Source organism: Bubalus bubalis, chromosome 1 (genome assembly GCF_019923935.1).
Source record: "Bubalus bubalis isolate 160015118507 breed Murrah chromosome 1, NDDB_SH_1, whole genome shotgun sequence".
Taxonomy (NCBI): Eukaryota; Metazoa; Chordata; class Mammalia; order Artiodactyla; family Bovidae; genus Bubalus; species Bubalus bubalis.
The window spans coordinates 141,553,493-141,580,392 of NC_059157.1; the positions used below are offsets into that span (position 1 = coordinate 141,553,493).

The following is a 26,900-nucleotide window of genomic DNA, read 5'->3' on the forward strand; positions in this document are numbered from 1 at the left end:
GACCAGGCACAGCCAAATTTATAAAGTAAATTTAAAAAAAAATAAAGGCTGAGCAGGTATAAAGATAGGGGAATAAGGATTCAGAGGTATTTCCTAGAAGGAATCAAAAGCAGAGAATGAGTTGGGATCCTGAGTAGAGTTAGAATCAGAAACTGCAAAGGGATGAGGAGCTCAGGCAGCTTCTCATGGGCTGGTCTCCGGCCCTCTTGCCACCTGGCTCTTTTTACCCTTATCTCTGTCCCCTCCACTTTCTCCCTTGTTCTGTCTCTCCACATACCAGGTTTCTCTTCTGCAACCTTGTGCTCTGACCTCTCCCTACCACAACCCCCACCAACATTGCAAGGTGTTCACCACATCCCAGTTCAGCTGCCCAACAGAGACTGACAGGTATCTCTCAGACTAACTGGAAATTCCAGTGGGAGTCTGGTTGTAGTTAGCTCAGGTGTCCTGGTCCATTCGATCAGCTGTGGCCAAGAGCAGAGCCACCCAGGACAGCAGTGGCCAGAGCACCCAGGCTCTGCCGTAACACCTGGATTTAACCACTTACAGCCCATGTCACTCAGGGCAAGTTAATTGAATTCTTTACACTGAAGTTTTTCCATCTGTAAAATGGAGATAATGGAAACTAGCTCCTGGTGGTACTGTAAGGATATGGACCTAAAGTGTTTAGCACAGTACCCAGCATATACGGATACTCAGAACACTCCAGTGCCCACCCCATGGCACTAGTGAGCACATGAAGAGTTAGTTAGGACTCTTTTAATGAAATCGTAAAGGACAGAGCTGCTGGTCATTTATCTTCATGTTCCCAGCAGAATGCGTGGCACACAGAAGGTGTTTAATTCTAAGAGGGTGCTGGTTGAATGCTCAAAAGGGTGATGACTCAGAGTGGGAAGATTCAAGGGTCACCGCTGAATTCCTTCAGGCTTTTCAGTGTCTGCACCATTTCCCCTGTGAGACTCTTCCAGTCTTTCTTTTATAACTAGTATGTCTGCATTGAGTTTTGGCTTGAGACGGAACGCTGCTGATCCAAGAGAGACCACAAAACTCTAAAGAGACAGTGCATGATTTATGCTACTCGGAAGTTGTGCGGAAAACTGTGAAAAGCTTTTCAGCATTCCAACAGAAGTTAACAGGACGGAGGAGCTGCCCAGGACACATAAAATAGGAGACGATAAAGTAAATTATAACTGAACCCCTTAAATGTCATTTAACAGATGAGATGTTCAGATGAGCACTGTGACAAAATGAGTCCAGAAAATGCCCCTCTCCTGATCAGTCATGGGCCAGGAGCACTGTGCCAAGAGACACGGAGGACACTGAGGCTTTCCAGTTATTTCTCAAGCTTCCTGGTGACATCAATTACATGCACCCCTTCAGGAACTTGGGAGTCTTTCGTCTTCCCCCAAAAGGGCCTCCTTTCACTTCAGCCAGAGGCAGGTGCAGAGCTTTAATTGCAAAACCAGGACAGGCTCCGGAAAGAAGGAGCACCAACCCTTGCCCACGCCAGGCCCAAACAAGGCAGGGAGGGTACCTGCCGTGCTCCTCATCAAGTCCTTCATGTTCAGCAAAATGCTCCACGCTTAGTGGATATTCAGAAATGTCAGTCAAATGAATGAAAAAAAGAAAAGTGAAAGAAGGGAATCATTACTCAAATTTGGTCTCCTATAAGAAACCTCGGTGAGCCAGCCACATAAATGTTAAGTTAGAAAGTACAGTCCTGGACAGGACTACAGTGTGGCCACTGGCTTTCTGGGAGCAGAATTTTCTTGCAACTCTGTGTTGCTTTTCTAAAATTTTTGGGAGGAGGCTTTGCCCTCCAGGGCAATGATTTCCAACCTGTTAAGTTATGCAGCTCTGTCAGTAAGACATCCAGGGAATGCCACATAATACAGTGTATTTATTTATTTGCAAATCATGCATTTGTCCTTTGGCACTAACATAGTATATATATTATAAAGTACCTTTAAAGGACATTGAAAAGGGAAAATTACAGGCCACCCTTCCCTTCGTGACTGCATTTATGCTGAGTCAGCACAGTCTTTCCCAGCTGTCCTGGGAAAGGGGAGAGAGGACACAGGTAGGCTGGAGGGTGGAGGGGACGGTGGGGAGTGGTACAGGGACCTAACCAGAAATGGGAGGGATCTCCCAGGTCTTAGCGGGGAAGTTTGGGCCCCTGCCGGAAGACTGACCCAGCTGATAACTTAGTGGCCCAGAGTCACTCCCTCGTTCCCAGACCTTTGAGGAAGACTTTTCTTGGAGCACAGATTCCTCAAGGGCCTGACTGGTGTGGGCAGAAGGGCCCCAGCTTGCGCAGTCCAGAGCCGGAGGGGCATCCAGCCAAAGCAGACACATGGCCAGGCTCTGCTGCCTTCATCATCTTGGGCTGTGTGATCTTGGACTCGTATTTAACATCTCTGAACTACAGTTAATAAATGAGAGAATACTTGTGTGGGGGAGAATGGATGCTATAAACAGTACTTCAGATGCAGTGCTGGTCATGATGACTTCATTTTTTGGAAAAGTTGTATTGGAGTATAGTTGATTTACTATGTTGTGTTAGTTTCACAACGCTTTGTGTAGCAAAGTGAATCAGTTATACATATAAATATATCCACTCTTTTTTTCTTCAGATTCTTTTCCCATTTAGGCCATTACAGAGTATTGAGTAGAGTTCCCTGTGCTATGCAGTAGGTCATTATTTGTTATGTATTCTATATAAAGTCATGTGTAAATGTCATTCTCAGTCTCTCAATTATCCCTCCCCCATCGTTTCCCCTGGTAACCATAAGTTTGTTTTCTACATCTGAGAGTTGATTTCTTTCTTTTTTTTTTTTTACCAGTTCCTGGCACAAGGCACCATAATTGCTTACTGAGAGATTCAACCTTAGTGATAGTGGATGTAAAGCCTTATTTTCAAATTATCTTTAGATTGCTTCCTTGTTTTCTTTGTAACTCCCATCAGCTATGATTAGTTAATCATTGGTTTGACCTTACAGCTGACCAAGAACCCTGTGAGTTGGGAATCATCTCTGCATTTTCTAGAGTATCCTAGGCATGGATTATTAATGTTATCTCAGACTACTGCTTCTCTTCAGAGATGTTTTAGGTCATGTTATTGTTTTTGATTTATGTCATTGTAACCTCGTGATGTGATCTGGTGTGCACACAGACACACTGCAGAAGAGGAACATCATGTGTGGTCCCTGCCCAGCCCTGCTCCACAGTTCACCTGTGGCATTATTGTCTTCCCACAGGGCACCCCCACATCATATGTGCCCCCGACTGCCCCTCGTGCAGGAGTATAATGCCCTAGGGTCAAGCCATGTACTAAATAGTAGCAACCTTAACCTTTCTCTTAGATGAAACTGAAGTCTGAGCGTCTTCCCACACCCCAGTGGGACGGTTTACAGGCCACTGTGGCTGTGCTGTGTGAGGGATGATGTCACTCTTTGTGTGTTGTGCGCCCCCCAGCCGTCGGGAGAGAAGAAGCGACCTGGCCACAGTGGCAGCAATGGCTTTGCCGGCCACATCAACCTCCCGGACCTGGTACAGCAGAGCCAGTCCCCTGCAGGGACCCCCACCGAGGGCCTGGGGCGCGTCTCCACCCACCCCCAGGAAATGGACGCCGGGACTGAAGTAGGTGCTGGGTAGGAGCCACAACAGCTCTGTTCTCATTTGGAGATTCTGAGACCCTGGTCTCCTCAAGAAGGAGGTTTTGACAAGCTCCCAGAAACCTATTTGGTTGGGTTCTGCAGGCTTCCCAGGTGGCCCGATGACAAAGAATCCACCTGCCAATGCAGGAGACCCAGGTTCGATTCCTGGGTCGGGAAGATGCCCTGGAGAAGGGAATGGCTACCTACTCCAGTATTCTTGCCTAGAGAATCTCCATAGACAGAGGAGCTTGGCAGGCTACAGACCATGGGGTCTCAAACATTTGGACATGACTGAGCGACTGAGCACACATAACTACTTATGCATATACTCAAATGGAGGCAGTGTTAGAAGCAGAGCAGTGAAAAGTTCACAGGTAGCAGCTCAACCAGTACCTGTTTTTACAGATGAGAATACTGAGGCTCAGAGAGGTTAAGTACCTTGCCCAAGGCGCACAGCTGGTTTGTGACAGACCTGGGACCTCCTGTCTCTCAGCTGGTAAAGAATCCACCTGCAATGGAGGAGACCCCAGTTTGATTCCTGGGTCAGGAAGGGCCCCTGGAGAAGGGATAGGCTATTCACTCCAATATTCTTGAGCGTCCCTGGTGGCTCAGCTGGTAAAGAATCTACTGCAATGCGGGAGACCTGGGTTCGATCCTTGGGTTGGGAAGATCCCCTGGAGGAGGACATGGCAACCCACTCCAGTACTCTTGCCTGGGGAAGCCCCGTGGACAGAGGAACCTGGCGGGCTGCAGTCCATAGGGTTGCAAAGAGTCAGACATGACTGAGTGACTAAGCACATCTCCCAGGCTAGGGATGAAAACTTCAGCCTGTAGAGATTCCAAGGCCAATAACTGAGGTTCGTATTTACATTAACTTAGTTAAACTAAATTTGACTTAGATGAAATAAGGTTGAAATGATTTGTTTATGAAAAGTAGATACATTCTCAAAGTGTTCATCTTCCTAAACTCCAAATCGCTCAAGAAAGGGAGAAATGGGATATTATCTTTCCTCCGCAGAAGGGAGTCTGGGAAAAAAGCCAAAATAAAAGCAGTCTGTTAGGCAGTGCTTGTGCATGTCCTTGACCGAGCAGGTTGGGTGAGGTCATGGTGCTTGGTCATGTTTCACGAATGAATAGTCCTGTGATTCACCATAGACTCTGCTGCTGCTGCTGCTAAGTCACTTCAGTCATGTCCGACTCTGTGTGACCCCAGAGACAGTAGCCCACCAGGCTCCCCCGTCCCTGGGATTCTCCAGGCACAAACACTGGAGTGGGTTGCCATTTCCTTCTCCAATGCATGAAAGTGAAAAGTGAAAGTGAAGTCGCTCAGTCGTGTCCGACTCCTAGCGACCCCATGGACTGCAGCCTACCGGGCTCCTCCGTCCATGGGATTTTCCAGGCAAGAGTACTGGAGTGGGGTGCTATTGCCTTCTCCATAGACTCTATATATGTATTTATATAGCATATGCACTGCTGTTTTTGATGTCCAAACGCTGAGTTTTTATAATGCACCATTTGGATTCGAAAGTTATAGAGCAGATGAACTTCATTTGTTGCAGGGAAAAGAACACAGAGCATTCTATTAATATTACAGCTTCACGCACCGTGGACAGGTTTTTCCTATCTGAATACCTCTTTGGGTACCAAGGAGGATTCTGTGTGGTTAGACTCTGCTTAAAATTCTGCTGCTTCCCCAGCTCTAAGTGGGAATGTTGGTACTTGCCATACCTCCTTCACAGACTTCTAAAGATTGAAGGAGCGGATGTCTGTGAAAGTGCTCTGTTTGGGAGGGGGAATCCTACCTTGTGAAGGATGAAATGGTTTTGATTCATAACATGAAGGGGAAATCTTGAATCAGATTGGGCTTTTGTGGTTTTCTCTTCATGTGTTTAGGGGTTTTGGGATACAGGTTTTATTTTTACATAAAACCTTTTTAAAAAATGAAAACTTAAAGACATTTATCCCCCCAAAAGATGCTTCTTGTGTTCATGTTTGAGGTTTATATTTACATTAATTAGAGGAGCCTGGTGGGCTGCAGTCCATGGGGTCGCTAAGAGTCGGACACGACTGAGTGACTTCACTTTCACTTTTCACTTTCATGCATTGGAGAAGGAAATGGCACCCCACTCCAGTGTTCTTGCCTGGAGAATCCCAGGGACTGGGGAGCCTGGTGGGTTGCCGTCTATGGGATCTCACAGAGTCGGACACGACCGAAGGGACTTAGCAGCAGCAGCAGCAACAGATGAAATAAGATTGAAGTGATTTGTTTATGAAAAATAAAAATATATACATTCTCAAAGTATTCATCTTCCTAGACTCCAAATCACACAAGAAAGGGAAATCTGTTGGTGATATTAAAAGGGTTTGACAATAATAGACAAAACAAAGAGATGGTTATTGAAACTCCTTTGGCAAAAGTCAAATGTAGAATATCGTGACATGAAGCCTTGAAAGTTTAGTGTTTCCTAGTCTGGTTCTGTTTTCATAGTTGAACAGTGCTGTCCAGGCCCTTCAGTTTATTTTTTAAGTAGGCTGTCAAGGTGCCTGCAAGCCTCATATCTTCATGAGGTCCCTAGATAGAGCAAAAAGCATATAAGTATGAGTTGTTTTAAGGAAACCATCATGAGAAGGAAACAAATCTTTATTCCCTGGAAGAAATTGTCTCTGAATTGCAGATTTTAAGGCTTCTTGAGTCAACACCAGTCCACCTGCATCACCAGGCCAGCGTCAAGGCCTCCAGTGGGCCAGGAGGGAGTCGAGTGGCTCGAGTGTCCAGGATGAAGTGCTGCTATGTTCACATGCTTACTTAACTCATTACCAATTTGTCTACTTTTCTTAAGACTACTTAGCAGTGGGAGGTTGCTTTTACTTCGAGAGAGTGATAATCTCTCCGTCTCCACAGCCATCTTACCAGATACTGAGGTACCACATGTGGCATATAATGTCATTTGCTCGCTGCAGCTCTTGCAGTCTGATAATTCACGAACTCCTACCAAGATCTAGTGGTTAGTAAGGAACCAATACCAGGAGAAGCTAGAGAGAGAAGCACACACTTTGACTTGGTGGTTAGGGTGTATACAGTTGGATAGTTTGAAGAGTCTCTAGTAAGCTTCCCCTGTGGCTCAGCTGGTAAAGAATCTGGCTGCAATGTGGGAGACCTGGGTTCAATCTCTGGGTTGGGAAGATCCCCTGGAGAAGGTGAAGGCTACCCACTCCAGTATTCTGGCCTGGAGAATTTCGTGGACTATACAGTCTATGGGGTCACAAAGAGTTGGACACAACTGAGCGACTTTCACTTTCACTTACTAATTTTAAAGCCCAAGCAGAGTATTAGCGTTGTTGGTTGCTGTGGTATTTACCTATCTGCTCTTCTTAATCTTCTTGCTTATTGACTAGTATGGCCTGGGGAGCAGCACCAAAGCCTCCTTCACCCCCTTTGTGGACCCCAGGGTATACCAGACATCTCCCACTGATGAAGATGAAGAGGATGAGGAATCATCAGCTGCGGGTAAGCTAGAAGTCCCCGATATTTTAGAAACAGCTTGCTTTTCTGTTCTGATATGGCCTGATAAAAAAAAATTCTTCATTCAGTAGTTTAACCATTAACTGCTTAGGCCCTGTCTTAAAAGGATGACTTTTAATTTTTTTTATCGGATTCCTCAAAGTTCTGGGTTTTTGTTTTTTGTTTTTTTTTTTTTTTTCATCTTTTCTGTTTTGATTCTGGTAGGAACCCAGAGGTATCCAGGGGCCCTGGGAAAAGCTGTTCCTCCGAGATCTCCAAACTCACCACCTATTTCTCAAAAACAGTTTCTGGGTACAATGCTGTGCACGCAATAGATACTTAATAAATGCGTGTTGAGTTGTGTTGAGTTCTAGGTGTGTGCTTCCCACTGCAAAAGTCTGGCTGATTTAGAGGAGAGGCTTGCTTTCTAGAATTCTGCAACTCACTAATCATCAGACTCACCTTAGTCCAGTTTGTCGATGGATAATGTGGCATTTCAAAAAGTAATCTTTCCTGCGTATATTACAGGAGATGGGGATGGTATATTTAATTTTATGAGATGAATATTAATTCCCTCAACTGCTCAAGTAGTGTCTATAAACCTGTTTTACTAACAGATAAAATACTGCTTTTATGAATGACTTGTACTTGATTCTACTAAAAAAAGTGTAAAATATTTATAGTTTCAGCATTTCTTTGCCTTTACTATATAAAGCACACTAAACAAGGAAAAATCCTAGTGCTTTGAAGCCCCTTCTCCATGTCTCCATTGGTTTATATTTCAAGATGCCACTGATTTCTTTGATTCTTTTTCTCAAAGCTCTGTTTACTAGCGAACTTCTTAGGCAAGAACAGGCCAAACTAAATGAAGCAAGAAAGATTTCAGTGGTAAATGTAAACCCAACCAACATTCGGCCTCATAGCGACACACCGGAGATCAGAAAATATAAGAAGCGATTCAATTCAGAAATACTTTGTGCAGCTCTGTGGGGTAAGTTGGTGCTTGTAACATTCATTAATGGATTGAAGAGGAATATTACCATCAGAAGACTGTTGATTCAATCATGGGTGTTAGAGACCTGACTTGGGACTGTCTTGGCCTCAAGAAAGATCAAAAACAATTTTATATTTAGAAAGAACTGATATACTCAGGATAACAGAAGGAGATCCAAAATGATCTTGTCGCACAACAGGGATGGGCTGAAACCAGCAACAGATGTAGCTCCCACTCAGTACTCACCTACCATGTGCCCACAGTGTGAGCATATGTGAAAGGTGAGAGGACCAGGAACCACTGCATGAATATGAGCGGGGTGAAGCTTGGCGAAGTCTCAAGGTGGGATTTACTGAGAGAGCCAAGAAAAGGGTGGGTGTCACAGAAAAGGAATAAAGGCAGATTGTGCTGGCTTTACAGCCATGCCTCAGGCTCCTCTCAAGAACACTATTCTAGGCAGTAGAGCAGCTTCATGTAATGAATGCTGCTTCCACTTTATAAAAGAAAACTAATTTCATTACTAGAGCAACAGTGATTTAATTACTATCTCAGAGCTTCTACTTCTACACTCTCTACTGTGGTATACCTACTTGCTCACTAGTTTATATTTACAAGGTACAGCTCTTAGGTTTTACAGGGACCCCAGACACAGAAGAATAAAGCCTGTAAGAGTCAGTCTTGGGACCCTTCATAAATTTGCAGGTGTAAACCTCCTGGTGGGAACCGAAAATGGCCTGATGCTTTTGGACCGAAGTGGACAAGGCAAAGTTTATAATCTGATCAACCGGAGGCGATTTCAGCAGATGGATGTGCTCGAGGGACTGAATGTCCTCGTGACAATATCAGGTATGTTGTGAGATGACCAGGTCTGCATGTGTGAGAAAGGTGATCGCCTCGCTTCTGAAGGAATAGTAAGCTCTGCTCGTCCCACCAGCAAGTGGCATAGTGAATTTCGACAGTGCAGCGAGTGACATCACCCATATTCTCTAACTCTGGAGATTCTGACCTTCCAAGGGAAGTGTCTCACCTCTGCCCGAAATCTGAATCAGACAGAGACGTGATAGCTGTGTGCTTATGGGGCTTTACCTCTACTGGGACTCAGCAAGGATCTTTTTAAGGTGCCTGCACTCCAGTCACCACTGTCTGTTCTCAGAAGGAGAATATAAAAATGTAGGCTTCTGGGAGTGAGAAATTTTGTAAGCAGAAATTTCTCTGGTCTCTTTTCTTGTAAGAACTACTTTAGCTTATAATTCATGGATGCTTTAGTGAGTGCTGCTGGCCCATAGGTGATTGCGTCTGCGAGGAGATTTGGCTGTAGGAATCATTACTGCTACACTCCGCAGCTTTCTGGTTCACAAAAAGAGCCTTAAAAAAGATGGAGACAGGGACTTCCCTGGTGCTCCAGTGGTTAAGAATTCATCTTGCATTAACGGGGAACAATCTGTAAAAATACAGAATCTCTATGCTGTGCACCTGAAGCCAATATAAGATTGTAAATCAACTCTATTTCAATAAAAATAATACAATTAATCAATGTGGAAAAACAAATAGAAAAAAGAATTCATCTTACAATGCAGGAAATTTAGGTTTCAATCCCTGGTCAGGGAACTAAGATCCCATATGCTGTGGAGCAACCAAGCCCACATGCTGCAAGTACTGAGCCCATGTGCTGCAAGTACTGAGCCCACGTGCCGCAACTAGAGAGTCCGTGCCCCACAACCAAAGATCCCGCATGATGCAACTACACCCGATGCAGCAAGTAAATAAATTAAAAATATGGAGACAATAGTGAAGGCCTAACTACTCACAGGCTAAAAATGTAACCTGAAAGACTCTGTCTGTTGAAGGTTTTTCCTTACAGATAGTGTTTGAAGGAGTTTGATAAATAATGCCCCTCTTGGCCCCTCCCATCCCCTCCAGTATGAAGCCAACTGTACCCCTACACAGTAGAACCCCCTGAGGAGACGTGAAAAATCTAGGATGCCCCCAGACTAGTGGGTCAGAGTCTGGGATGTGGCCCGGGTCACAGAGGCTTTGGTGGCTACTGACGTGTCTCCACTGTGCAGCCAAGCTGGAGAACCAGCCTCTGTTTCTCAAAGAGACAAATTGGGTTCCTCCTGGGTTGAGTCTCAAATAGGGTTTAGCTCTTAAGCTGTGCTTCTGTTTTGAGAAGATGCCTTCATGAGATGCCAAGGTTCTCTGTCTTTTATCTTCCCACTGAATGCTTAGTTTCGTCTCTCTTTATCCTCCCCAAACAAAGGTTAACCAAGTAAATTCTTCCTGTATTATCATTTAATTCACTATAGTCCTTTATTTGGGCTTTGCTAGTGGCTCAGATGGTAAAGAATCTGCCTGCAATGCAGCAGACTCAGGTTTAATTCCTGGGTTGGGAAGATCCCCTGGAGAAGGCAATGGCAACCCACTCCAGTATTCTTGCCTGGAAAATCCCATGGACAGAGGAGCCTGGCGGGCTACAGTCCATGGGATTGCAAAGAGTAGAACATGACTAATGAACTAACACAGTCCTTTATTCTGGGTATTGAATTCTTGATTGCTACACCCCCAAATCAAATTTATAGCCATACATCTGCCAGACACCTACCAAAAGGGGAAATGATATCAGAAAATTCATGTTCAAGCTTCATTATGTGATGCATCATTTTTAAAAGTGTATTCCCTGCTATCATGAAGCACATGGGTAGGGAAAGAAGAAAATGAAAATAGGAGCCAAAGATTCTTGAAGTGCCCTATGATCTGTGTTGGCACAGGGAAGAGAAAGCACCAGCCTCCTGCCCATCCTGTCTATTGTGATCAATGCATACTCAAGGCCTTTGGCTGCAAAGAGGAATAATAACTGCACAGTGGTTCCCTTAATTTCGGTAATAAATGTATTCTTCTGTCAAATCCAGTGTGCAGTGCTTTAATGAATTCTCTTCCTCTGTTATATATCACATCTGCAAAACATATTTTTTGACAAGAAATCAAAGGAAAAGTAAGTACCCAAGAAGTGGGTAAATTTCTGATCACTTAGAAAAAGCCACCCTAAAGGACAGTTTCTTATCTGGTATTTAGATAATCTCAGATGGTTGATTAAATTTAGCTCCTGTATATACCTCAGTGTTTTTATTTAAGGTGTTTTCTTGTCATCCTAAGGATTCTTTACTCCAGGATCACTTTACCAACATTCCCCAAGAGGAACTTGTACATTTTTGCACAAGTACACATCATTTTGTCCATTCTTATTTCTGTTTGGTACTTCTTTCAGAGATCTCAGCACCATAAATTCTTCCAGGGCTATTTTCTGAGCCCAGATTGCCTTCACTGAACTTGTTTCTCATATCCTTATGCAATGCCTTTTTCTGTTTAGTAAAATGAAACTACGACCAGCTGTCATCTTTAAAGTAAGAGAGGCGGCGAGTAAGAGGCTCTGCATTAACATATGGTGTGTTGGGTAGAAGATGAGGAAAAGGCAGTCACACCTGGAATATGCTAAAATGTCCATCAACACTCCTTCATGTAATTAGATTAGAATGTTTTGGAATGCTGATCAACTCTTCTGTTACAGAATGAGGTCTTACTGAGCAGACATTGCCCTTTGCATTGGGAGGAATGAATAAGAGTAGCTTGCTCAAATAAGAGACCACCAGGAACTTCCCTGGTGGTCCAGTGCCTAAGACTTCCTGCTCCCAATGCAGGGGGCCCCGGTTCAATCCCTGGCAGGGTAACTAGATCCCACACCAAAGACCTGGCACAGCCAAATAAATTAAAATTAATTTAATAAATAAATAAATATTCAAAAATAGAGTTCATGTGAAAGGAAAAAAAAAAAAGGAAGCTACCAGAAGGTAAAAAGTTGTTGTTGTTCTTTAGTCACTAAGTCATGTCTGATTCTTTGTGACCCCATGGACTATAGCACACCAGTCTTATGTCATCCACTGTCTCCTGGAGCTTGCTCAAATTCATGTCCATTGAGTCAGTGATGCCGTCTAATCATCTCATCCTCTGCTGCCCCCTTCTCCTTTTGCCTTCAGTCTTTCCCAGCATTAGGGTCTTTTCCAATGAGCTGGCACTTCACATCAGGTGGCCAAATTATACAATGATTATTTGCCCAAAACACTTAAAGCTGTTTTAATCATAAGTTCTGGCAGATGCAATACTTTGATGATGCTGGTTATAATAATAACCATAATAACTGGTTATTATGCCTTCACACATGCGCACAATTGTAAATAAAAGTAAAATGGAGATGGGAAGGATTAAGAGAAAAAGCTGTCTCCAGACCTTGAAATTAAAGCTCTGTTATTTTAACAGGAAAGAAGAATAAGTTACGAGTTTACTATCTTTCATGGTTAAGAAACAGAATACTACACAATGACCCAGAAGTAGAAAAGAAACAAGGCTGGATCACTGTGGGAGACTTGGAAGGCTGTATACATTACAAAGTTGGTAAGTCTCAAGATGTGGAATTGTTTGCTCAGTCCAAACTATTCAGTTAGTTTCATTCAGTTTTTTTCTATCAGATACTGGTGATGCATCTGTGACCAGTTAAAGACACTGCTGGAACCTTAAATATACTTGCATTATTTCCCCAAAAGTCAGATCAGTGAAGTTCAAAAAGTGCATTCAGAATAAAGTCCTAGGCTCCAGTTTGACTCCCTCCCAAAGACCCATTAAAATGACAATAAAGGAATAAAAATGCTATCAACCCACAAGGACAAAGGGACCAGGAGAAGACAAACCAGATAACAAGAGATGTCAAAAAATTGAACAAGAGTAGTTAGATGACTTGGAATAGACCTAACATCAGAAAATGCTGAATTCTAAGCCTGCTCTGAGGAAAGTCATCAAAATCAACCCAGTCACTCGACAACCCAGAAAGGCCTAGGACCTGAAAGGCCTAGGACCTGAGGCCCCCGGTGTATTTGAGGTGGAGGTGAGGGTGGGACTAAAAGTGAGAGGATTGTTGGCAAGCTTATGAACAGCAAATCCTACAGAGCTCAGTCAGGCAGCCACCCTCCCTGACTGCAGCAGATGAAAGGTGGGCACAGCCAGTCTCTTGATGGGGAATAATGAATTATTATTCACACACACACCTTCTTATCCTCCTTGGCTCCCCAAATGTTGCCAGTCATGCTTTGGGTTAGCTAAATGGCCAGAAAGAAAAGATGTTCAGGTACTAATATTTGACATATTAGGAAAACAGCATGCTATCTGACCACCTTAAAAGTGAAGCCCATCAGTTGATAAGCCCACAATAGCATACAGTGGGGAAATCCACTCATATGAAGGAAACTTAGAAAGAAGGGACTTTAGAGGAAACAAGGATAATAAAGAATGGAACCAAAAAAAAAAACTTTTTTTTAAGAAACTATAACAACTTCAGGGAGATTAGAAATACCATTTCCATAAAAGAAGAATAGGGTTTAAAAAAAAAAAAGATGAAACAAGGTTGGAAAATGTCATTCAGAGAACAAGAAAAACACCTTGGAAATTAAAATATATAGGCAGGAATAAAAAGTATAATAAAAGGGTTGGAAGATAAAGATGAGAAATGTCCTAGAAAATGGAATGAAAAGAAAAAGGAGAGGATGGGTAAGAAAACAAAAAGATTCAATCCAGGTGGTTCAAAATCTAAGTTACATGAGTTTTAGGAAAAAGAAAAATTAAGAAATGGAAGGAGAAGAAGGCATCAAAGAAAAAATACAAGAAAAGTTTCTAGAATTAAGACCTCAAAAATCTCCATATAAAAAGATTCACTGAGTACCCAGTATATGAAAATGAATGAAATACTGAAAAATTAATGAAAAAAGACTTAAAAGAAGACTCAGCAACATGAGATTTCAGTACCCAGGAAGTGAAAAGGCTCTTAAAGCTTTCAAATTACAAGTAGATAATTCCCTGGTGGTCCAGTGGTTGGGGCTCCATCGTCTCACTGCCAAAGGTCTGGTTTTGACCTCTGGTCAGGGAACTAAGATCCCACAAGCTGCACCATGCAACCATAAATAAATAATAAGTAAACAAACAGTTTATATATAATAGACCCAGAATTAGATGGCCTGGGACTTATAGCAATGCTGGAAGATTAGAAGACAATGGAGCAAGGCCTTCAAAGTTCTAAAGGAAACATTTTTTTTCACTTAGTAATTTATAACCCATCTGTATTAGCCAGGGTTCTCCAGAGAAACAAAACCAGTTTGTGTGTGTGTGTTTGGAGAGAGACAAAGAGAAATTAGTCCAAGCAGAGTGGGACAATGGAGGGTTCAGGAAGAGGTACCTCCAAGAAAAAAAAATGTTACTAATAGATTACCTGTCATATTTGATTGTATTAAAGGCATTTATAATACTAACAGAAAGTTTCCATGTGCTTAGAGATAGATGCATAAAAAATAGGAAGTGGAATTATAATAAGGGTATACCACATGTCTCATCTATGAACAGTAATGATTTTAACACAAGATATTGACTTAACCAGAAATTGTAACTATAACTGTGTTGGAGGTGGGAGGGAAGAAGAAACAGGTACATTCGAGAGAGAGAGAACTAGAGAGAGGAGGCGGTGATAAGAGACAAGATCCTTTCCATGCTCCAGAGTCAGTAGCTAATATCAGATAATATCTACAAATGAAAAAAAATAACATTATTAGAATGCCATTGAGAAATATGGAAGTGAATTGCAGAAGAAGTAGTTGAAAGTATATTAAAGACAGAATATGGAGAGGTATGCTATAGAAAAAGAATTCAGAGAGCAAGAATTTGGTCAGTTCAGTTCAGTCACTCAGTCGTGTCTGACTCTTTGCGACCCCATGAATCGCAGCATGCCAGGCCTCCCTGTCCATCACCAACTCCCGGAGTTCACTCAGACTCACGTCCATTGAGTCAGTGATGCCATCCAGCCATCTCATCCTCTGTCGTCCCCTTCTCCTCCTGCCCCCAATCCCTCCCAGCATCAGTCTTTTCCAATGAATCAACTCTTCGCATGAGGTGGCCAAAGTACTGGAGTTTCAGTGTTAGCATCATTCCTTCCAAAGAACACCCAGGACTGATCTCCTTCAGAATAGACTGGTTGGATCTCCTTGCAGTCCAAGGGAATCTCAAGAGTCTTCTCCAATACCACAGTTAAAAAGCATCAATTCTGTGGTGCTCAGCTTTCTTCACAGTCCAACTCTCACATCCATACATGACTACTGGAAAAACCATAGCAGTTATCCTGGGCTAATTTCTTTAGGATACAGAATACTCTGCGTGTTCAAACATTTTATAAAAGATAAAGTAAAACAACTGCTGGGACTTCCCTGGCGGTCCAGTGGTTAAGAATTCACCTTCCACAGCAATGGAGAAACAGACTTAGAGAACAGATTTATGGACACAGTAGGCAGGGGAAGAAGGAGAGGGTGACATGTATGGAGAGAGTAACATGGAAACTTACATTACCATGTGTAAAATAGATAGATAGCCAATGGGAATTTGCTGTATGATTCAAGGAACTCAAACAGGGGCTCTGTATCCACCTAGAGGGGTGGGATGGGGAGGGAGATAGGAGGGAGGTTCGAGAGGGAGGGGACATATATATACCTATGGCTGATTCATGTTGATATTTGCAGAAAACAGCAGAATTCTGTAAGCAATTATCCTTCAATTAAAAATAAATTTTTAAAAAAGAATCCGCCTTCCAGTGCATGGGGCACAGGTCCCATCCCTGGTTGGGAAACTAAGATCCCACATACCACGCTGTGCGACCAGTAAAGAATTAAAGCAACTCCATGTGTATTGTCTTAGTCTGTTCAAGATGCTATAACAGAATATGACAGGCGGGGTGATTTATGAACCACAGGAGTTTATTTCTCAAAGCTCCAGAGGCTGAAAAGCTCAAGATCAAAGTGCTGTCAGATTCAGTGTCTGGTGAGGGCCTGCTTTCTGGGTCATAGAAAGCTGTCTTTTTGTTATAGCCTCACATAGTAGGAAGGGAGCGGTATCTCTCTGGGGTCTCTTGTTAAGGGCACTAGTCCCTTTTAAATTTCCAGAAACTGAAATCCAAGTTTGAATAATAAGCAAACAGCAGACATTCTGTCTCCACCCACTTGTTGATTCTTCTGCCATCTTGCCATACCAGCTCTCAGCTGCTTACATGTGAGTGAACATAAAAGCCAAGCAAGGAAACATGAAGGATTTTTATACAGATTCTTCTTAAAAAAAGTAATTCACATCTAGACTTGGTGGTGAGAGACAGTCCTAACCAGTTATATCTTTAGATAGAGCTTTCAGCAGGAAACAAAAGGCCCCAGGTATTCTGCAGACAAGTTCACTAAAGGAAGTTAAATCCATACCTGTAAGAATATCCCCACTGGAGAGCTGCAATGCAGGAGACCTGGGTTCAATCCCTGGGTTGGGAAGATCACCCTGGAGAAGGGAAAGGCTACCCACTCCAGTATTCTGGCCTGGAGAATTCTGTGGTCTGTATAGTCCACGGGGAAGCAAAGACTTGGACACAACTGAGCAACTTTCACTTTCAAGAACATCCCACACCAGAGCACTACCCTCAATTAGGGTGATATAGAGTGATGTGTGTGTGTGTGTGTGCGTGCCTGCTCAGCTGTGTCTGACTCTTTGTGACCCCATGGACTGTAGCCCACCAGGCTCCTCTGTCCATGGGATTCTCCAGACAAGAATACTGGAGTGGGTTGCCATTTCCATCTTCAGCGGATCCTCCAGACCTACGTATCAAATCCTCATCTCTTGCATCTCCTGCATTGGCAGGCAGGTTCTCAGGTTCTTTACCACTGAGGCACCGGGAACCATTTATCAACACAGAAGCTGGAATAAATTAATAAACTTAACTCATAATGTTTCTATTGCAGTTAAATATGAAAGGATCAAATTCTTGGTGATTGCCTTAAAGAATGCTGTGGAGATATATGCTTGGGCTCCTAAACCGTATCATAAGTTCATGGCATTTAAGGTAAGTAGACATGTGATTACAAGAAACAAGGGCTTGTTTCTGTAGGTTTCCACCAGGTAGCACTGCTCTATCTTACACAGAGACTTGTACCAAGTTTTCTATATAGAAAGATTCTCTTTTAAAAGTGTAGGAACCCTTGTTTGTTATTCTAAAAGTAAAGACTGGGTATTATCAAATGCTGTTAAATTAATCAAATTAAAATTTGGGTGCACCTTCCTCCTCCATTTCAGGTCTATGCACCATCACCTCTAAGTGGCATTTAATGGGGAATGGTTACCGGGCAAAGCATTCATTGTAATATTAGACAATGAGGTTCATTATACCCCCACCTAACTCTGATATTTCTTCTGAAAAAGGCAGACCAACAGCAGCACTGTATTTCAAGTTTGAACTGAGTCTGTTAATCTTATAATCCTCTTAAGCCTTTTTGGTTTAAAGTCCCTAAAACTTACTCTATGGTCATATATCCCCATTGCTATTGGACTTCAATGAAGTGAATACTGAATAGAGTCACATGTGGAAATGGCCTAGATTCTCTGCATCCTTCAATTTTCATTGCTTTTTCATTTTTTATCTTGTCTAAGTCTGTACTCACTGTGGTCGGCTTGATCACTCATGAGAATCAATAGAAGTAGTATCGAGTGATGCTGGTCCCATTGACTCCAGCTCATGAAAGCTGACCCCCAAATGCCAGAAGGACCAGGACTTACAGGCAGTCTGATGTTTTCAGAGATACACAGTCTACCCATAGCCAGTGTTAATTTATCTTCTGTTCATTCTTTCTCTCTGCCTATGTCTCTCTCTTTATATCTCCTTGGCTCTCACTTTTCTCCCCACCTTTACAACTCTCATCTTTCTTTGACCCTTTATGTATTATTTCTTGCCACCTAAGCCATGTGAGGGCATAAGCTGCCCTGGGAACATTGTGAGCCCCTCTTCAGGGCCAAATCACCCCAGTTCTGTCTTATTCTCTTAGCAGCACAAGGAGTTCATTTGTGATGTGCTCAGGAAGGTGGGTTCATCGATGGAAATGGGCACCCCTCCATAACCCCACATTTATGGAGAAGAATTTTTGGGCTGCATTAGGTTAGTAATAACACTTGGGATGACTCCTGAAAGCTACAGTGGTGCTGCTGTTCTGCCAAGATCTCTCTTTGCAAAAGCTCTTCAATCAAGGCCTGTTCCAGTTCTGAAGTTACTGCCATCGGTGTACAAGCCAAAGTGCAGAACTGATGGCAGAATGCTTTGTTCAGCAAACCATGCCCAGCCTGGAAGGAGGGACGGGCAAGGCAAGGACTTGAATAGGAAAAGTCTAGAGCTGGCAGGAGGTTGAGCCGTCCTATGGGACAAGGAGATTTGGCTCAAACCTCCCATACGTGGAAATGATGTTAGTAAAAAAGGAAGGAGGAGTCTGTTAAGCAGCCAAGGCACTTGTGGTTTCACAGATTCTCTCCCAGATTTCCAGGCCAGTACAGGTAGAGTGGGGTTGAAATAATGGCAGAGGAAAAGGAGGGGAGACTGAACAGTTACCTGGGGCTTAGACTCCAGAATCTCACACACAGAAATTTGATAGCTGTGGCTGGAGCTCTTTGTTTTCTTTCTAGGTAAACCCAGCTAGGCCAATGTAAGCCACAAGTCTTGAGATGTACCACCTCAACCTTCCCTCTCTGTTGGTAAAACCCAAGTCTCAGATCTCCTTCTTAAGTCTAGAGAAGGTGCTGATCTGATGGGCACTCACTCACCCAGGACAAACAGAACCAGAGCAGGCATGATAACTCAGAACAGGCTTTTATTTAGCACAGAACTGGCCCCGGCTGCCCCCCTCCCCAAGCTGTCCCTAAACAGGTAGTAGCCATGCATGGGCCTGGCTGTCACTTAGGAAGGAGAGGGGCCAGAGAGGTGACCGGACCTTCTTGGGGAAAAGGCCAGATATAAACAGGAAAGAACAGCAGTACCCAGGCATCATATGTTTAATATATGATAACAGTATCAAAATGGACAACTGTAAACCAACTTCTCTTCCCTGGAGGACAAGGGGTAGAGCAAGGGGCACAAATGGATGCTAGACTCTTCCTCCTAGAGCCAGAATATGACCAGCTCTAAAATTGAAAGAAAGATTTCCTAGCTTTTCGATTTAAGAAAAGTCAGATGTGAACTTCCACAGGAAATAGCTAAAGGAAAAATCTATTAAGATAATGTCTTTGCATGATGTGGACTCTCACAGGGTGATTTTTAAAGTCTTTTGCAGATCTCCAGCACAAGCCACTGCTTGTTGATCTCACAGTAGAAGAAGGTCAAAGATTAAAGGTTATTTTTGGTTCACACACTGGTTTCCATGTAATTGATGTTGATTCAGGAAACTCTTATGATATCTACATACCATCTCATGTAAGTTCCCAAAAGCAGCCTGTCAAGACTCTGTTCGACAGTCTGCACGTAGAGATTTGTTTTTGTACATTTGTAGTGAAAGTCATGCTAACTTTTACTAATCAGTAAAGTAGATAGACTTTTAGCCTTCACCAAATAGATTATACTTTTCATACATAAAACATGTAAATTTAACTAATTTTTACAGCTGCTTGAAACTGAGTAACATGTAATAGCAATTATTTGCCATTTACTGGACATGTTGTTTCCTTGGGTTTTATATTAAAATACATATGATGGTTTCATTCAAGGGCACAAATTCTTTTTTTTTTTAAGCAAGAGTATAATAGATGAGCTTCTATTTTTACTTTGTGAAGGAGATTGGTTCATTTTATGTGGAAGAAGGCCAATGGTCCTTTTTCTGCTCTCGTTCCTCTCGTCAAGTGGAAGGCAATGTCATGTGGTAAAATCAGACACCCCCAAGCACATGCTCTGGCTCTAGCATGTGTTTGCTTTGCAATAATGGACACGTTGGGCAGCCTCTTCGGCCCTCAGCTTTCACATCTGTGAAATGGGCTAAGAGGACCTATCACATAGGGTTATCATCGGCATTAAATGAGGTGATGCATCTAGAGAACATGGCACAGGGTCCTGCAATTTGCAGTATTTATATTACTATCCTGACACATTGCCTGAAACATGACTTTTGAAGGGAAATGCTGCCCATGGTTTCACATAGTAGGAGAAGTGCAGTGTAAATTGTGTCTCCCATATGTATACAGTCCCAAGGCTAACACACAGTAGAAACTAGTCATCAACAAAGTCTGAGATTCAGTCAGTTGCTGTTTGGTATTTTAAAGAGTTTAAAGACTTTACTCCACAGAAGCACAACAATTGAAAAAAGTTATTTTAGTGCATGACACATGCACATCATTTGTTACCACATTGCAGCTTTTCCTCCTGTGTGTGTACATGCACACGGACTCACAACCCGTGCTCTTTTATGAGGGGACCAAGCCACCCCATGATCGTCCTCCAGCCCCTCGGTCATGTCCACCCTGCACCTACTGGACGGCCATGACACTCTCCACCAGGGGGTCACAGCAATCCCATGTCTGTCTTCATACAAGTCAGTCTACGCTTATTTGAATAGTATGATTCTTTTTAATGAATGGTAATTTTAAATTTTTTTTCTCAACAAGCCATTAATTTAGATTTTCTTTTATTTAGTCACCTAGATAAACAATCTGTACAGAATTTTCATAGCCTATTTTGGTCCCAACTTTTGGTCCCATATAGCCTGTTTCTAGCATATTCAACTGGTTTGCACTTTTCCTCATCTTTTTTAAAAGTAGACAGAAAACACGAGATTTTTTCAATGTTCATGAGAATGTGCGCAAATCCCAATTTTACCACCACATACTAGTACAGCTTTGGTCAAGATACATAACCCCTCTGAGATGCAGTCACTTCCCCTGTAGACAGAAACACCTACCGTACGGAGCTGTTCTAAGGCCCAGAAGTTACGTATGTAAAGAGCCCATGCTTGGCACAGGGCAGCTGCTCCGATGTTCTAGTTGTTGCTTTTAGGAACAGGTAAATTGGATTCTTGACTTCATCCCTAAGTTTGTATTTACCAGGGTATTTGGCAGGTCAGTGGTTAAATTAAGCAAAGCAAAACATCAGTCTCTAGAGTGCAAATGGAAAAGAGAAATGAAAGAACTTTTTTTTTCAATTCTTAGAAGTTAATAGTTAAGATACTGTCTTATTTTGAAAAAGAATAATGCCAGGCCTTTCTTTGTCTTCTAGATTCAGGGCAATATCACTCCTCATGCCATTGTCATCTTGCCTAAGACAGATGGAATGGAAATGCTTGTTTGCTATGAGGATGAGGGGGTGTATGTAAACACCTACGGCCGGATAACTAAGGATGTGGTGCTCCAATGGGGAGAAATGCCCACGTCTGTGGGTAGGTTAACCATTCCTTATCTCCTTCAGCAGTTACACCCCCCAAATGAAACGAAAGTCAAGAAATGTGAAACAACCATTTGATTCCACCAAAAAAAAAAAAAAGTCTGTGAATAACACTTGTAAGACTTGCTTTGTCTGTTTATCTCAAGTCGTTTGTCATTTTTGTGGTTAAGATGTGAACAGATGCTGTGAGTTATTGCCCATCTAATGTTTTTAATGCAGTTTTGGAAATTCCTTTTGACAGCCTACATTCATTCCAATCAGATAATGGGCTGGGGCGAGAAAGCTATTGAGATCCGGTCAGTGGAAACAGGACATTTGGATGGAGTATTTATGCATAAGCGAGCTCAAAGGTTAAAGTTTCTATGTGAAAGAAATGATAAGGTAAATCCGTTTCAACATTTGCATTAGTGTTTGCATTTTAAGAGACCACCAGGTACCTGTGAAACCTTCATTTTCCTTTATACTGATTTGAATCACATCTGTGTTAAACAATCAATATTATCTTGAAATGGCATTATTTGGTTTGACTCATGTGAACCCTCAAAATATACTATTCACACGCCAAAAAAGACCTGAAAACATCTAAAAATTTCTTGTAAACTCTTAGTAACTCGTGTGGCCTGCAGGCCTTAAGATGACTCAGCAAATACCCCAAATTCTCCTAAGCACTTAGAAGAGTTGGCCCATCATTAATCATTTCACAGAGGGTCAACCTTATACTCCACATTTAGACTTTTCACAGAATCACTATTGGGGCATAACCCATCACATTATATTCAACTTTAAATGTAAAGCCTGTGACATGTAGAAATATAAAGTTTTTGAGAACTGTCACCCATTCCTTAAGGAGTGCACAGTCACAAACTCAACTAGTGCCATGTCCCGTGTCATTCCAGCCGTGTTTCTTCTGAAGTGTCATGGGGGACTGTTTTCCAGTGAAACTGGCGGTGTTCGTCTGGCATGAACAGTCGCCCAGAAGGGTATTCTTCCCCCTTGCCCTCCCTGTAGACTCACGCAGAGTTCTCAGTAGCTAAGCTATACTGTATTTGTGAATTCATCCTTTGTGACTATGGTCAGTTTAGAAATGCTGTCCCCCAACTCAGCCAACGTAAACATTTATAGAAAAGAATGTGATGGGTTGAACAGACCTACGTCTCTTGGCTCTCTCCCATTCCCTAGAAGCCAGGCTGATATTAGTATGACCCTGGAGCCAATTAATCTGACGTGGTGTGGTCTGGGTGGACAACAGCTGGGGGTGGCAAGAATGGTTTCCAGGGCCTCATCAGAATATGCCAGAAGACAGACCTGACCCCAAGTAAAATTCCAGCCCCCACCTAGTCTCTGGGGATCATAAGGCCAGGACTGATCTAGGCATGGACCCCCAAACTCTAGAAGCCCTTACTGCAAGCCCTGTCCACACCCTCAGGAACGGGCTGAGACCACACCAGTGTCAGGGCCCTGAGGTTCAGAGCCAGGGCACACACAACCTGGAGAGCAGCAGCCCTCTCCTCCCCTTGTGTTTCCACAGGTCCTCTGTGCTTCCCCCTGTGATCCATTGACCCCACAGTAGCTTTACTAACATATGTAGCATTAGCTGAATGATACACATTTCCACAGAGCTTCCTAAGAAGTTGTTGGGAGAGACAGCAATGTTCTTCTAACGAAGTTGTGGAAATGAAGTAGCAGAGACTTTATACTAGTGACTAAGTAAATGCCTTGGACCAAAGCGTGGTGTCGGCTGATTCTTAAAGGACTCGGCCAAAGCACGTAACATTATTTTCCTAGGCAGCGGTTCATGGATGTTTGGCTCAGGCAAGCAGTACCCCAAATCTTGCTCCCTTCTCTCAGTTGATAAAATGATTTAGCAGACCCAGACCTAATGGACTGTGGTTCTTATGAATGCCATGATCTCCTTCAGCCTAGGATATGCCTTCACCATCACATCAGCAGAGAAGCCAAGTGTTAACTCTTGAAGTGCCAAAGTGAATAGGCATTAAACACCTTATCCTATCCGACTAGAGCCACTTGTTTGTTTGTTTTTTTTTAATTGAAAAATGAAACTGTATAGTAGTCAGTAGGCCCAAAATTCTCTCTTGACTTTCATTCCCAAAGTCTGCCCTCTTGTCATTAGGAGAGAGGTGAGGGGAGCCCCTGTGACTTTCCAGAAATTAACAAAGGACCTGTTGTGTTCTTGACCAGAAATCCAGCATATTATCCTAGCAAGAAACTCCCTTGTAAAAAGTGAGCACCCAAAGGGTTGTTGCAAATCAAGATGTAGTCCCTTCTGGGTCCCTGAAGGCCAATACCATGATAAGGAATAGTAACCTTATAGGAATAAAGGCAGGAATGCCTACAGAGGATGCAGTGTATTAAAAGATGCTTTAAAAACACCAGCCATTGAGTCTTAAGAGCTGACACATGGCAAGGATAGGACATGTGAGAGAAAAATGGATGGACGGTTGAAGAAAAGAGGGAGAGAAACCATGCAGTTGAACTAACTTCTTTTTAATTTCAAACAGGTATTTTTTGCATCCGTGCGATCTGGAGGAAGTAGCCAAGTGTTTTTCATGACCCTCAACAGAAATTCCATGATGAACTGGTAACAGAAGAGCACTTGGCACTTATCTTCATGGCGTTATTTCTAATTTAAAAGAACATAACTCATGTGGACTTAATGCCAGTCTAGAGGCAGAATCAGAAGGCTTGGTTGAACATACTGCTTTCCCCTTTTCCTCTCCCTCCACCCGTCCCGATACAGTCCATCTTTCAATGTTGCAGCCTGGTTGAGAAGGAGAGAAAAAGGTGGCAGGAATTTCCAGGAGATCCCCAAGAATGCTGCGTTGTCTATGGACAGAGATGGACCATGTGCCCTTCGGAGTTAGGGATAGAAACAAATATTGTGTGCTCTTATGATTAAGCTGTGTTACGGTGGATTTTTGAGTTTTGTTTTGTTTTTTACCTTTTTTTTTCTTTACCCCCTTACTTTGTAAGAATGGGGAGAGAATGCATACTGAGAAAGTGTCTTGTTTTTAATTCTGTCTGCCTGCTAGCTTTAAGTATATGATATGTTGTTAAGATCTCCAACTTCAAATGGTGAGAGACAGCACAATAAATGTACCTTATCTCTTTACACTGAAGGCCATAACTACACAGTGGGGTAATTTTAGAACTCTTTTGCCTTCACCAACCCAAGAGGTTGCTTTTTGATAGCAACTGCTAATGAATTTTTAAAAGAGAAGAAAAATAACTAGTATTCCCCTCTTTTGGGAAATAGATTTTAAATGGCTAAACTACTAGCCTTAGACTAATAAAATCAACTACCATTTTTGCGAGTCTGGCAGGCCCTATGTTATAGGGCCCTGTACAGACCAGAGTGTGTCTCATGGGATAGTAGTGCCATTGAGTTAAGTTGGCTCTAGTGAATGAGGGACTCTATATACAATGTTGCCTCAATGATTACTGCAACAGATCAGGGCAAAAGATGGGATGACAGAGGGGGTCAGATGGAAAGAGCTTCTGGAAACAAGCTAAAAATGTATATATATAAACACACACACACATTTTTTTTTCAAATGCACAAAACTTCCCAGCTAGGAAGTCACTCTGTTTAGGCTTCGTTAAGAGTTAAGACCTTGTTCTTTCTGGGAATTGGAGAATCGATGACATCCAGGCTCTAGTTACTCCCAGCTTCTTCCTAAGGGTGCCACTGTCTCAAGATGAAAACTGTGACTGAAAAAATAATAATAATAAATGTTTCTGAGCTGCCTGTGTTCTCTCTGGGTTGGTGAGAGAAGGGACTAGACTACTAAGCCTGCCTGGGACCCAGCAGGCATCATTGGTTCAGATTTTATAGAACTTGAAAGCAAGGCTTTGGCCGAAATTCTGAGACCCTAATCATTTTACCTTCCTCCAAATTACCCAACATCCGGTAAACAGCGTTTGTGCAGAGATATGTATGTATTTCGTTCAGGTTGACTTGTGTCCTTATAAACTCTTCCACGGATGATTTGAACTTTTGCGTGACTGTCTGGGATTTTTTTTCCAAAGCTCCGAGCATGGCCGCCTGTGGTATCAAGGTGTTGCAAAACAGTATCTGTGTTGCGCTTCCTGTTTTAACCTACCTCGTTTCGTTCGTTTCGTTTCACTGTTCATCACAGCAGTGTTATCTCCAGGAGACATATAGAGAGCTCAACTGGCAATCTCAGGTGTATTTCGCATTTTTAAAACAAAACAGTAGTTGACCAAATTGTTCTTAAAAAATTGAAAAAAAAAAAAATCCAACAGCAACAAAACTAATGTGGCTTGTTTCCGGAGAAAACAATTACTGTAAACAGATCCAAAACCAAAAAAATCTATGAGCCTACTGATTTTGCCTAAATACGTGAGCAGCTGATGTACTATTAATGAGAACGAAATACACATTAGGAGAACACCGCCATTTAAATCTGGTGGCTTGGGCAAGGGTGGGGGACACGGAAAGGGAACTACTCTAGTTTTTGAAGTGGCTGATTCTACCCCTCCTGTAAAGGTGGTTGTCATTTACATTTATTTTAAGCAGGTAACACACAAATGGAATTGAGGATTATCTTCAGGCGATCACCAAGATGTCCTCATTGTGGTCCCTTTAGCACTCAAAAGCAATGAAATCCTCCCGTTCTCATTTTTACTGCTAAGGTTCTGCTGCTGAACAATACGGTCTTCGCAAATTCCATGCCACAAATTCAGCAATAACGTTTGGGATTGAATAGCAACTACTGTCATGGATGCTGACATGGACAAGGCACATTGATTTGGGTCTCATCTCCGCATGTGATTGCCACCAGCTCTTTATATTGCTGCTGTGGTATTTTGAACCAGAAGCTTCTTTAAATTATGTTGCAAACTGATCTTTGTTTTATGTTTTGTTCCGTTTTGATTTCTAAGTGATAAGTTCGAAACACACAGCTTTAACTGATTTTTTTTTATTGTGGGATTTGGGGTACAGTAAAGAAATAAAAGGGAATCATTGTGTTTAAACATAAGGTAGTTTGTGAATGTATTTTTTAAAATCTAGATTCATTGAAACAAAAAATCATAAGAAAACAATATTAATGCAGTCTTGTTTACAGTATGTACACTGACATGACATAGACCATGAGCTTTTCTGGTGCCAAGAAAAATAAAACACAGACGTTAACCATCAAGCCATGCTTTTTATATTTTTGCACAAATATTTTACACAGAGTACAAGGCAAAACCAAATTTAAAACAGCCCCCCACAAATCTGTGCTCCTTAAAAGATTTCTAAAGAATTCCTTGAAGCTTTTATCTCCAAAAATACATTTTCCTCCATAAGGACAGGCCCTAGCCCTGAAATACTGGAGGCCTAGGTCATGCAGAATATTTCAGAATAACTGTTCTTGGGGCTCATAACAATTACCAACATTTCAGTTTGCCTTAATTCTTTTTTTT

The 26,900-nt window shown here is 42.4% G+C and overlaps 1 protein-coding gene across 9 annotated transcripts in view; it reads left to right on the top strand.

Annotated features, from left to right (window-relative positions):
• Positions 1-26,632, top strand: part of TNIK (TRAF2 and NCK interacting kinase) — a 400,335-nt gene extending 373,703 nt beyond the window's left edge. For 4 of the 9 annotated variants that reach the window (XM_025284631.3, XM_025284714.3, XM_025284831.3 and 1 more), the window contains 10 exons: positions 3,475-3,639; positions 7,053-7,164; positions 7,979-8,149; positions 8,855-8,998; positions 12,464-12,598; positions 17,008-17,108; positions 19,347-19,496; positions 21,285-21,444; positions 21,691-21,830; positions 23,969-26,632. In XM_025284631.3, coding sequence (XP_025140416.1) covers positions 3,475-3,639; positions 7,053-7,164; positions 7,979-8,149; positions 8,855-8,998; positions 12,464-12,598; positions 17,008-17,108; positions 19,347-19,496; positions 21,285-21,444; positions 21,691-21,830; positions 23,969-24,052 — 1,362 coding nt within the window. In that variant the 3' untranslated portion in view covers positions 24,053-26,632. Of the gene's footprint in view, positions 1-3,474; positions 3,640-7,052; positions 7,165-7,383; positions 7,471-7,978; positions 8,150-8,854; positions 8,999-12,463; positions 12,599-17,007; positions 17,109-19,346; positions 19,497-21,284; positions 21,445-21,690; positions 21,831-23,968 lie in introns of all 9 variants that reach the window. The other 5 variants (XM_025284476.3, XM_025284525.3, XM_025284679.3 and 2 more) reach the window with 3 other exon arrangements.
• The last annotated feature ends 268 nt before the right edge of the window (positions 26,633-26,900 follow it).